The 13,723-nt window shown below is 38.0% G+C and overlaps 1 protein-coding gene and 1 non-coding gene across 2 annotated transcripts in view; one reads left to right on the top strand and one right to left on the bottom strand.

The window, feature by feature from the left end:
• The window catches only part of LOC134616533 (contactin-associated protein-like 4), a 139,975-nt gene that overhangs the window by 66,366 nt on the left and 59,886 nt on the right, over positions 1–13,723 (bottom strand). The window contains exons 6-7 of the mRNA XM_063461394.1: positions 1,653–1,825; positions 1,407–1,553 (exon numbers count right to left, since the gene is read on the bottom strand). Of these exons, the coding sequence (XP_063317464.1) occupies positions 1,407–1,553; positions 1,653–1,825 (320 nt within the window). The remainder of the gene's footprint in view (positions 1–1,406; positions 1,554–1,652; positions 1,826–13,723) is intronic.
• Positions 10,064–10,146, top strand: trnal-uaa (transfer RNA leucine (anticodon UAA)). The gene has a single exon. It is a non-coding gene; the product is annotated as a tRNA-Leu (tRNA).

The following is a 13,723-nucleotide window of genomic DNA, read 5'->3' as shown; positions in this document are numbered from 1 at the left end:
GTCACGAGTCTGCAGTTTATACCTTTTTTTTTTTTTAGTGGCTCCGATCTAGCTATTGATGCTGTGTTTTCTCTCAGATATTAAACCCACAGAGCCTGGGGAGTTTGAGGAGCTAAACATCAAAACACAAAATCAGTCGTCATCACACTATAGAAAAATAAAAAAGTTTATGTGGTATCCCAAAGAGGTACCTGAACTAGTATTTTTTTCATATCAACCCTCTCGATGCACTGATCAATAAATTATCTGAGTGTGTAAAGGACGGATTAAGCTTTAAGAAAATAGAACATGTCTAAAGATAAATATAAGGAAAGCTGTACAGCTCACAGATAGGTCATTCTGCAAAGCATTTACCTCCTAAAAGTCTATTTTCTTTGCTAATTGTAGTCTATTGAATTCACCTCACTGAAAATTTCAGTCAGAACACTGTTTCCCAATAATCTTTCATCTATTGGGAAATAGATGAAAGATTAGTCCATTTTTTAAAATGAATTTTAATCTCTTGCTACATTGCCAACTAAGCCATGTCGTCACTATCTACACTTTATCCAGATTCTTGAGATGCTCAGGAAACCTCAACCAAATCTTCATCAGGTATCAGGTTACTCTGCTAGCTGTACACACTAATAATTGTTTAATAATGCTTATGTCTTTAGAATAAATTTATTTTTCTTCCAATTGATTACTACTCCTGAAGAAGAAGCACAATTAAAAACATCCATAACTCATGTTTAGCTTTTATTACTCTCAACTAATTTAAACTAATTTAAACCAACAAATTGTTACAGTTATCTTATCTAAACCATTAGAAGTAACACCTCCCTCTCCTGTGCTAATAGTCTGCTCAGCTATTAGCCCTGCATGTTGCAGATATTTTATGCTGTAATGTTGTATCCCTTTCTATTTTAGGAAGACAAGAATCAAGACAGCTTTGCAAGATACCCAGCTTAAACCCTGAGTATCCAGGGTTTTGTTTTTACATTTATTTAAGTAGAGGAAGATGTCTTGGGTTCTAATATTTGACCCCAAATTGAAAAAGCGGAAATAATGTGTGTGTGTGTGTATATATATATATATATATATATATATATATATATATATATATATATATATATATATATATATATATATATATTGATATATATAGATATATATAGATATATAAAATCAGGACAACAAGACAAGAATAAATGGTGCAGTAACAAAATGTAAATAAATAAAAAGGCAGCTAATGAAATAAATGTAAAATACTAAATCCAAACATCTATGATAATGCTATTAAGGGCATTATGTTACTGTTGCAAAGCCTCAGATGCTGAGGCAAACTGTTTGAGAGCCTGGAGTCACAGCATATAAGTGCTTTCTTGAAAACAGAAAAATGGGTGTTCTTGCTATCATGTACTTACCCTGACAGTAACTTGGTGGTCACTATTCTTAGCTAGCTCTATCAAGTTGAAGCCATTGTACAGCAGGTTTTCTATGCAGCCATGGAGGTCCTTACTGGAGGTGTCTGGCTTCTGCGAGTGAAGGCTATGGACAGCTCCTAAACTCAACTACGTAGAGATCACAATGAAAAAAATATTGTATATTTTCTGTGCACATTTCTATGAACATGTCACTGGTCAGTTTTATATCAGTGTGTTTTAGCACACCTGTTCGATGGCCCAGCGGCTGAACTCTGCCGGGAGCTGCACTCTCTCCGTGTTTTTGTCCACAGTGAGGTTGAGGTGAGCACTTTTTTGCTCCAGTACTACATGGTGCCAATGCTGATCATCCAACAGGCTGCCAAGGGAGGTGAGACGCAGTGGTTCAGGGGAAGTCTTACCTGAAAGCGGGAGACAGAAAAGATGAATAAAGAATAACAAGAGAAATAGTGAAGAATGCAAAAGGAAAGACAAAAGAAGAAAGTGTTGGAAAAATACATTTAGGATAAAAAGGAGAAGGAATGGGACAAAGGGAGAAGTGGATACAGAAGGTGAAGAAGGTAAAAATCAGCTAGAGGAAGAAGAGAGGTGGGGAGAGAAGATACATGTCATGGAAGAAAAACAAAGAGAACTGATAGATGGCAGGGAAAGAATAAGAGGTGGTAGCGGATAAAGCAGGCAGAGACAAATAGACCGTTATCGAAAACTAGTCAGAGTGAAACTGAAATTATAAAGACAGACTTTGTTTTTTAATCAAGACACCAAAACTGTTTTATTTGTAAGAAACAAGAAAAAAAAGAAACACTGTACATCAAATTGGTCAGTATGAAATGGAAAAGAATTGAGGCACTCATCAAATGATTTGACTTATGTCATTAGGATTATTCAGTTTTCTGGTGGCTTTTAGCACTTTTTCTATTTTTACCTGATTTGACAGCCACTTTTGTTATATGACCTGTTAGCTTGTATGGTTGTCGATATCTGACCCATTATTCTGGGGAACAACAACAATCAGACTTTATACTGCATCTAAATATTTCATTTTTCTCTGAATCCCACAGCGAGGATCACTGAGAGGTCACCCTTGGTCATCTCATTAGGAACAACTAGATATAACTGCATGCTAACACTGAAAACCAAAGCCAAATATGTGCTAATGCCTAATCTGGGGGAAAAAAACTGGAGAAGACACATGGCAAGACACCATTAAAGATAGATGAGCACCAGCCGGTCCTAATAAGTGGATCCATCTCCATTCCCCCCCTAGGGATGTGAAAGAAACTGTGTTTCTGCTTAGAGGGGGAACTGGAGAGAGCAGAATACTGTCAGTCATTAAAAATGTATTAGATATTCTTAAGGGAAAAGCAATTTCAACTTCAGAGAAAGAAACAGACCACTTGGAAGCTGATTGACAAATATCTTTGATAGTTCACTTCGGTCTGTGAGAATATATACAACCTAGTGAGAAATCAAAGGAAAACCCTGAACTGTTCATGCTTACAGTTAGAGATCATGCACGAGTTGTTTGGATCAACTCATCTTGAGGTGCCTACACTCACCTTTCCCTTCAGTCAGTTTATTGTCCTTGTAATTGTTTGTCTGGTCCTCTTCAGCTTTACCTCTGCTGAATCTGTTTCGCCTAAATACAACTAGCCAGATTTGTGAGTTTGTAATAAAACAAGTATTCCAGCAGTTCCCAGTATCTCCTTGTGTTTTTCCTTATGTTCTTACCAATGTCCTAATTTATGGTGTGGGTTTAACCCCTTGTTGGAAGTGTTTTCTTCCTCTGACTGCCTTTAAATGTAACTCCTACCTGGATTAAAGGATTTGGATTTCTAAACTTACTCTACTTCCTGGTGCCCTAGATTTACGCCCTTTCCTCTGTTTGTTACAAGTTTAATACAAAGCTTAAAAAACTCTCTGACTTAACTCTAATGAAACTGTACAACATCAGGTGTTACAAATGAATACTGTCTCCTAACACGTCAGTCATGGGCTATGATGCACAGCTGGAATTCCTCCACCTTTTGCTTCCACGCATCTTCTATTGCCACATTTTCTTCTTGTTGGTGTCCCAAACATTTAGTTTATCACATTTTACTGACTGCTGTCTGCTTGAGATAAGTTACTATTCTGTTGTTGTTTTTCCTAACTAGCGCTATAGTTACACTAACCACTAAATCATTTCAAGCTGTTCCATTCCTGTTCATCATCAATCATTCCTGTTTGTTGGTTGGTAGAGTTGAATAGGTGGTCATCCTGAATTTGGAACATTGTCGGAATTTTTTTCAAGGCTACCTTTAGCCTTTAGCCTTCTGCTTAAGAACACCATTTTGGAGCCACTACAAAAGAAAGATATTGCTGTGATTTGATGATTATGGTGCTTGTGTGGGACAGTCTGTTTATACCCAGCTTTAGAGAGTCACTTTAAATCAGCACAAAGCTCTTGAAATAAGTGGTCTGCACAACATCCCATATGACAATCGATAGGGAGCAAGAGGTCACTGTAAGGTTTAAAAAGTATGAATATGGTTTCATATGCTCTGCCCTTCACAGTAATCAGGTATTGGGAGGATTAAATGATATGCTAGACCATGCTCTCATTTGCCATCATTGAAAAACCAAATGAAGGAAAAATGAATATCTTTTCAAAGAATTACATTTCTATCCTTCAGCAAAGTTATCAAAGAATCAATGTCAACTCAGACAATGTTAAAGAATGACTCTGCCACATGCATATATTGCAGCTCTGGTTAAATACCGAAAGCTGGAAGGCCAGCGTTTCAGGTTATTTAAAATACATTTAGCAAAAGATGACAAGTCCTTCTCCTCAGTGCCTCTGCAAACTCAGACAGCTGGTTGATTCAAACCCAGACCCTTTGTGCTTCGAGGGAACTTCGCGTACTACTGCTCCACTCTGGCATGTGGGAACAATAAGTTCCAGAGGTTGCTACAAATACTTGCAACATGCTGCTCTTTTTTAAAAAAAACTTCAATCTGATATAACTAAATGAAATGCCAATCAAATATTCTATCTAAAACATGTAGCAAATCTTACAAAAATGTTCTTTTGAAACAAAGATGTGATGCAGATGTCTGATAAACTTCCCCCTTTCACCAAATCTTGGACCAGATTAGAACTAATTTTAACCTTCAAAGGCCTTAAACCCTTAAGCTCTAATTAACAGAAAATTGTTTACTTGGATAAACACGAATTGTTGCAGTTTGGTACAATTCAAGAATAGTAATAGCACAAATTGGAGTGACCAGAAAAACAATGTTCTTGGATAGCTCGTGCTTGGAAGGAAGAAACATTAAAACTCTTCTGATGTTAACACCTTACTGAGCTTTGAGCTTTCTTTTGTTTTATTAACTTGAGTTTGTCACGTTTTCATATTCTTACATCAGGTGGAGTGAAGAAAAACAATTTTATTATTTTATCAGAGAAAATTAAACTAATGATACAGAGGAAGTCTCTCCTGTCAACACAGTTATTGTGATGACTTATTTGATTAGAGTCTGGATGAACAGAAAGAGACACTGCAATCAATACGAGAGGAAAGATGAGAATCTCTTTATGGGCTTTGATTAATGGAAAAATTACTGTGTTGTAGGAGGTAGAGAAGAGGGCCTTACTGGATGGATGTTTCATTAGATGGATGATTTGATTACTGCATGAATGATGGGAAAGAGAAAGCAGGAATCAATATCAGAGATCAGAGGCCAAAACAGAAAATTGCTTTACTAATATTAATAAATAGAGCCATCTCTTTCCATCTCTTCATCAATCTTTCTTCGTGTGTTTTCTGTCTTTCGTATTCTCCAATCGTTTTTGGCTGTGAAATCATCGCCTCTGAGGGAGGAAACTTTTCCAGTTTTGAGGACCTAGTGTTACAAAATTTGAGACTGTCTCACCTTTTTTGTCATCACAGTCCTCTGTTAGACATAGCTGTTAATTAAACGAGTAGTTTGTGTTATTTAATTAGCAATGCAGTCAGTTTAACTCACCGGTATGTTAGATATAAATGATATAATTATGCTGAGCCGTAGAAGAGCTGCAATCAAAAGGTTCCAACAAACATGACAATAAAAAGGAAAACTTGTAAATATTTACAACCTTCCCTTCAAGGTCATCTTCATGTGCACCTCTTCACTACTTTCACTGTGCCTGATATCTTTTAGGTCACTCTGGAAGTCCCACTATGACCAGTTGTGTCGTGGTCCTGAGTCTTTGACCCAGCATTTTATGCTTTTGAGTTGCGTTTGTCGTTGTTTAAGCTTGTAGCTGCTTACTGTTCAGTTGTCGCTTTTGTGTATTTTTTTTTTTAATTTATCCTCTGTTACAGGCATTTTTGTTTGTGCTCTTAATTTAGTCTTTAATTATCCTTAATTAATAATTAAGGATAATTAAGGCCTCCCCACATTTTGTCAAGTCTCTGTCTGTTATGTTTCACTTTTAAGTTATTTCTTGTTTTATTTGGGTAACATTTGTCTTGTGTGTTCTATGTTCAGTTTTACTTCACCTGTCTCATTATCCCTGAGTTACACCTGCCATATTTTCCACCTGTTTTCCCTTAGCCTCATTATCATTTGTCCTGTCTCATGTCTTCCCAACCTTTGGGATTATTTATCCCATAACTGTAAAAACAAATCTGTAAAAAGTCGAGCAATAAGCTGCATTTGGGTCCACTCCCTGCCTACCACACAGCTGAACCTTGACAACTTGAACTTGTGCATCTTTGCTGGACCCTGCAGTGGATGAAAACTCCAGCCTACTCATTTGGTTAGGTAAAAAGATGAAGTCAGAGCCACGATGGCATGTGCTATCATGGAGGTCAGTTGTGCTGAATGTTGTCAAATGCCTTACAGTAGAACCTTATGTTGACAGTATGACACTGGGGGACAATTTCAATGTGCACAACCTTGTGAATGTCACAAAAAATGACAAACATGCTCCAGGTTATCTCCCCGAACTGATGTGTGGCTTTGGGCTTGGACACTGTGCACTTTTCCTCTGACAATTTCTGGTTGCTGACAGGGTTGTAGCCAAAGCCCCGGCTCTCATTACCAGTGATGATCCTTATTAAGGTGACTTCTGAGTCAGTTTGACATATAAGTTGATATTTGCTCTCAACAGGTTTGAATTCTGCATTCATATTGTAGCACAGTGGTGCAGTGGACTGCTGCCTCACATATTCATATTCAAAAGTCCTGTTCGGTTGGGGCTGAATTAGAATCTTGTCCAGGCTTTCCATGGTGTAACCTGCCTTTCACTAAATGTTAGTCAGCCTCCTTGCAACCCTTAGGATAGATAAACAGTTCAGATACACAGATACAAGTAGTCAAAATGGGACTAGGCCAAAAAACTGCAGTCCAAAGATAAACATGTAGAGCTTGGCCAACTACCAGTCAGTATGTTTTTATTTTTAAATTATTAAGTACCCAGTCATACAAGTCTTTGATCCCACTGATTGAAACCTGATACCAGACGTAATGATTGCATGTTTATTATTATTTATTGTTTATAGTTTATTTTGCCATTCTTCAGTTAAATGGAAAACATGAGTATTTGAATTGTATTTAATACCATTCATTATTCATTATGCCAGTGTTTCCCAACCTTTGGGAGCCACTGCACACATTAGAAAAATCACACAACATCATGCTAGGGCCTTCATCTGGGTTGGAGGTTTCTCCAGGACTTTTTCTTTTCAAATATTTATCTATTGCTATTATGTACTGTGTCATCTCACAGCATGACTATTATGTAATTTCTTCTTCACCTTCTTATGTTTTACTGGTAGTTGGCAACCATTTAATTAGAGCAAGGTAATTGTACTGCCCTCTAGTGGAAGAGAATGTAATTGTTCTGCCGGTTACTCATGCCGATTGCTTAGAGTACTGATCAGATGGAACCAGATCACGGCACACCTGATCACACCTCAGTGGTTGGGAAACACTGCATTATGCACTGTAGATTTATGACCTTCACACTGTTATATCTCTGCATTAAAACTCTGTGGATCAGAACTTACCAGGTTGTTTAAATAGAACCAATTAAAGTAACAGATCACTTAACCTTGCACACACAAAGCCAGGCACCTTACAAGAAACACTTACTCCTACGTGCTGGAATAATCAATAATATACCATAAGGTAAGTATATCCGATTAGACTCCGTGTAACACACATAAACACAGATGATGTTCTGTAGCTGCACGACATCTCATCCCAGAAACAGTCAGAAAATCTATTTTAAACTTTTAAAAAATGTGTCATTTGATAAATTGTGCACGATTTTATTTATGAATATCAGAGAAAAAGACAGAATATCCTGAGTATCTGTCTTCAGCATATTCACCCGAAGGCCTTACTAGACAAAACTGAGAGAAGATGCAGATCAGATCCATTTTTTAATGACTGAAATCTGACTTAAGTGGAAATATGTGTGCCCACGAGCAAGACGTTGTTGAGAAATAGACTGGGAAAAAAAGTTTGAAGCCTAGTTTAAACTGTGAATGACTGCAGCAGTTCTTCCTCAGACCGAGTCTGCTGTCTCATCATTATAAGTCTGTACTGAACACAAGTTTAAATCATTTTGTCATTCTACTCATGCCCGCAAGACACTATCGCGTCACTGTATCTTGTCTCCTATTCTATTACAGCTCCTCAAAATCTGATTGCTCTTATCAGAAAACTGGCTGGTATAATTATTTCAGCAACTGACTGCCATAAAACACCATGTCTGTCACAGAAACTCGCTAATGATTCACAGCTCAGGTCACCAAGTGAGAAGTTTGCAGGAAGAGTTTTGCTTCCTCAGAAAGTATTTCTAGTGCTTTTTCCCCCTGCATCATGTGAAGTGAGGTAAATCATCTTTTTATCTTTTATTTCTTTTCACTTTTTATTGTACACTTAATTTGCACAATAATCTAAACTAACAAAAATGACACGTACAAAAATCACATTTGGTCACATTAAGAGAAGCTGATCAAACAAAAACCAACAGATACAGGACCATTTCTCATCTTAAAAGAGTCATTTAATATATATTGAGCATTTGAGTGTTGCTATAATTTGGATATTGTGAAATACTGTGGGATTTATTGAATTCTGCTGTAGGGGCTAAGAGCTTAATGTCTTCTTTCCAAAGCTAGAAAAGCTGCAAAGGTTCAAACTTGCATTATATGTATGTGCTGAAGTAGCTGCCAACAAATTAAAGCATACAGTGGACTATCTGATCTCATTTATCATTTTTATTTACAGGCAATGGAAGAGCCTGTGAGTACTTTATGAATAGTTCTGTTTTGGGCTTAGTCAGAGAGCTCAGTGATCCCAGCAAACATCGCTGAGACAGACGTTTTGTGTCTCTGGCCAAAAATGGTCAAAGGCTGAAGCCAAAAGTGTGATTATGAGGCAGACAGCCAGAGGAGACACATCAAATAATAGTCCAGTCATACCCTCTCATACAAACCAGGGAAAAACAATCATACAGTACTGTCGAAAGAGCCACTCTTTATTTCTTTACATTTTCCTTCTTAGGAGCCAGGCTTTCTGTCATTTTTTTTACAGTGGTCTTGACCAATACTTCTCCAGGACTTCTAAAGGTCTTTCAGCAGTCTTCGGTTGTGGTGTTTGTCTGTCTGGTCTAGGCATCGACTCAAAATTATACGTTTTTGTTTGAAGTGAACTGAAGACAGTCATGAAAAGTGAGTGAAGAACTTATCAGACAGGAACCTCATTGAACCTGAAAAGAAGGCACTAGCCAAAGGACTCAATTTTGCCATTTCTCCACAACAGCTGCCCACAGTGGATCTAATCACAGCCACGAAAACAACAATCCATCCTAGCTTCCCTTGTGGGGAACACACCCCATCACAGCAAAAACTCTACTGACTTTACCAACAAGTTCCAGAAAGTTCCTCTGGATCCAGATTAAACCAAAATGTTCTTTGATGTGGTTTCACTCTTCACTTGCATACCTGAGGCAGTGGAGACTGTTAGAAAACGACGGTAAAGCAAGACAGTTCCTTAGAAAAGAGAACCAGCTTTACCCCCGATCAGATTTGCACACTGTTAGACTTCTGCGTTACCACCAGATATTTTAAATACAACAAGGGTTTCTACAGACAAAAACATTGATGTGACATGGGCTCCCCAGTGTCACCCACTGTAGCCAACCTTTACATGGAGGAAATGGACAGTAAAGCCCTTGGCAGCACCTAGCCACTGGTACATATACGTGGATGACAACAGGGTCAAAATCAAAAGCCAAGAAGTTTAAGCCTTCACATCAACTCAGTGGACAGAAACATGAAGTTCAACAGGGAAGACACAAAGGATAACAGTTTGCCACTTCTGTACTGTGCTGTGCACATTGAGGAGAATGGAAACCTCAACACTGAAGTTTACTGGAAGCCCACACACAGAGACCAGTACCTACTCTTGGACTTGGATGTGCTGGAACACAAACTTGGAGTAATCAGGACCCTGCAACGCTGGGCAGAAGGGAAAGAAAAGGAACACATACATGTAAAGAAAGCTCTTAAAACGTAGTTATCTTAGTTGGGCTCTCATTGAAAGTTTGTACTAATTTACCAAACTGCAGTATAAATCCTTTTTTTTCCTTTTGCACAAGTACCAGGATGGCCGAGTGGTTAAGGCGTTGGACTTAAGTTCCAATGAGCAAATGCTCTCGTGGGTTCAAACCCCACTCCTGGTACACACCTTTGCTCATGTGATGATCAATAGTGGGCCAATCAACCTCTTAATATACAACTCCCACTAGGGAATCTCCATCATTTGGTCTTAGAAATGAAGAAGCTTCTTGGATGAGAGGTGAAACTCAAAGAAGTCTAGTCGCTTTTCTTTCCAAGCTCCTTAGCTGTTAGCATTGTTATATTTGCTGAACAACAATTAAGTTATAAAAACCTTGCGACCTTGCAACAAGGTCCAGAAAGCTTTTCTAGTCGACATTTAGAAAGGCCATCTGGCAGACAGCTGGGAAAAATCAGACAATTACAGGATGCTTGAATGTAAATTTTGAGATTTCATTCTAGTCATTAAAAACAAGCACTTAAAGACACAAACATGTCTGACTTCCCAGCCCAGACTGCTTGAGAATTAAAGCTTTCTTTTTTTCTTTTTTTACTGTGAAGAGGAGATTCATTGCTCTATGTCTTCAGTGTTGACCTCACTGCATTACCTCAGTACTTATAATTCAAAAAACTCACCAGAGAAGCATCAGACTGTTGTCTTTGCACTGACTTTGGTACAAAATCGCTTTGATAGCTGCAGCTGTAGGTTTTGCATATTAAATATGCATAAAATTGAGGAAAATTGAAAGAAAAACAAATCTGGCTGTAATAAGTCTGTGACTGTTGATTAATCTTAGTATCTTAAAGTGGACCTTTCATCCTCTCCCCTATTTTCTGTTATACTGTTACAATCATTGATAGTCACATCAAACAAGGTCATCCATCCATCCATTCTCTTCCACTTATCAGGGTCACAGGAGCGTTGGAGTCTAGCCTTGCTACCATAGGGTAAGAGGCAGGTTACACCCTGGACAAATCAACAAGATCAAAGAAGGCCAAAGATTCAAAATAATAAAGGCGAAATATGTGAAGCAATCACAAATGTAGGCTTCACGCTGCTCTCAGTTCTTGCTTTCAGACAGTTTTTCTACTCTGTTCTCTATGATGCAAATGGTGCTGATATCTGTAATATGGTGGCACATTGGTCTGACTGTGACCACACAAGCCCATCCAACTGATATTCAAAACGACTAAAACAGTCTCTATTGCAAGGTGCACAAAATTTCAAGAAAGCTGTCTTAAAGGTATCGAGAAGGGAGCTAGAACAGCTTGTTTCAGACAGTAAATGAACTGAGAGACTGAACCAAAGCCCAGCATAACATAAAAAAATATGTTTTGAAATGTGAATAATGAAAAACTAGTCCAAGAATTTAAAATAAGGAGATGGAAATGAGCATAAAAGGTCCTCTTAAAAACTAACTTCAAAATTAATTCTCTTCAAATGTATGTTCAGTTAACCCAAATTTTTAAAGGCCCCTGGGTTTATAAGTTGAATGAACTTAAAATGACCTGCTGTAAAGTAAACTTTTATTGGAATTTTTTTTGTGGGGTAGTGTGATATTTGCTGTGAGATTTCATAACATGTTTAGCTGCCAACGCAGTGTCACAAAATAAGATTGGCCAGTAATTACACCCTGCAGTGCAGCCAAGTAGGTGACTGTGACTAATGACCTGGTTACTACTTTCATATCTAGGAAGCAAGTAACAAGGCTTCTTTATGTGCTGGGGCTTTCCATACAGTCAGCTATGTATTTAAACTTCTGCTTCCTTGCATATTCACTACATATACCTGCTGCAATCACACAAATTCCATCAAGAATGCAATTATCTAAAAAGAGATGGTCGACAAATTGGCAACGAGTGACAGGAGAGGTGATTTTTTAATTTCTCTCATGCAGAAAATTATAATTGGTTAATAAGTAAAAGGAGAGTGATTAATCGCATTATGTAAAGTACTGAACTGCTGAAGCATCTGCTAAAAGCATCTGCTAAAAAGTAATTAATCTACCACCTAGTTTTTATTTTGTATTTTGGTTCCTCTGTCATCAGGACAGTGCTGCTGTTTGTGCAGGGTTGTTACTCAGTGTTGCCTCATAATGTGGACAGCATCTGCTCCAGGGGGGTCAGACCTGGATGTGTTAGTGTTAGTACAAAAGTGCACAAAGCAGATGACCCAAATTACACAATTCATAACCTAAAAACTTTGTGCAGAAAAGTGAAAAAGAGAGAGAGGGAGAAAAAAGTAGAAAATATGAGGCAGAAAGGTGAAGAACTGAAAAATGGTTTACGGAAGCTTTTGAAATAAGATACGAGGAAAAGAATTGGTCTGGCATATCCAAAAGACAGAGATACATAACAATGAAGAAAAACAGAAAAGATGGTTGGAGAGAATATCAAAAAGGTCTTTGTGTGTGTCAAGAAGGCAAGACAGGAGAATGAAAATTAAAGTACAACTAAAAACAGCCAAACTGTCTCTTCTGATTAAAAAAATAATAATAAAATAAAACACTGAGATGTGGGCAGAGAAACTCAGAAAAACAACACTAATTAAATCAGAAAAGGAGGAAAATGGAAACAAAGTCTTGCTGAGAAACAGGGTGGAGAGGAACAGAAAGAGAAACCACAATGAAAGCTCTGTTGCTATTATTTCAAAGGACTTGGGATATTGCTATGTTGAGTACATGTGTTTGTTCACACTAGGGATGTTTCTTATGACTAATTTACTAGTTGATTAGATGGGAAGAAAAATTCTGACTAATCAACCAGTCTGCAAGTATGAAAACAATAAGAAGGAAATTAAATCCAAGTCAATCTAATGGATGAGGTTAAACATGGGCAATAATCAAAATGCAGCTGAAAGGTGTGACACCATGTATAACACTGTACACGCTCAGTGTCAGATGCTGAGTGTTGCTAACATTAGCAGTGGTTGTGCCAGCTGCCTTCTTTCCTTGCAAATTAACATCCACCCGCTGTGCTACATGTAGTTCTGCATTGCTCTGGGCGAGCGGTAATCTGCCAGCTTATTCTGAGGCAACAAGGCAGAGAGGGCTGGTGTCGTCTGCTCGGGCTAAGAGTCTGTGTAACATCTGCATAACATCTCAGAAGTGACAGTTAACTGGCAGTGTAAAATAATACAATTAGAATAATTGCTCCGGCAAGTATGTATAGCAAGGGTGGCGGTATTTAAAAACCTAGTCAACTAGTCGCTCACACCCCTGGTTCAAACAGGGCAGGCAAAAACTGGAAGGTGAATGGCCAGCTTGGCTAAATAGCAGAATGAAAGGGGGGGGCAAACATTACATTTTCAGCCAATAGGAGGATGATATGTCCTCAGCATCGATGGCAATGCCAATGATACCTAGCTAACAGCAGTACACTTACCATACATTTTTTCTACACTAATGTTTTCTATTACATGCTATATGGTGAATTCAGAGCCAACATAACAGCAAAACTTTAACAAAATGTATAATTAACTGCAGTCACTTCTTTTAATGTCATTTCATTTAAGTCTATAATTGAGATCAAACCACCCTGATGGGTTACTACACAAGTACAGGGGTCCCTTGTTTATCCTCATTTATCGCGGGCGTTACATTCTAAAAATCCGCGAAGTAGCCAACTTTATTGTTTACAATTATTATAGATGTTTTATGGCTGTAAAACCCGTCACTACACCCTTTATACACTTTTCTCCGA

Source organism: Pelmatolapia mariae, linkage group LG18 (assembly GCF_036321145.2).
Source record: "Pelmatolapia mariae isolate MD_Pm_ZW linkage group LG18, Pm_UMD_F_2, whole genome shotgun sequence".
NCBI classification, from domain to species: domain Eukaryota; kingdom Metazoa; phylum Chordata; class Actinopteri; order Cichliformes; family Cichlidae; genus Pelmatolapia; species Pelmatolapia mariae.
Note: the sequence above shows the minus strand (reverse complement) of the source record. Positions and strands in the feature narration are given on the sequence as shown.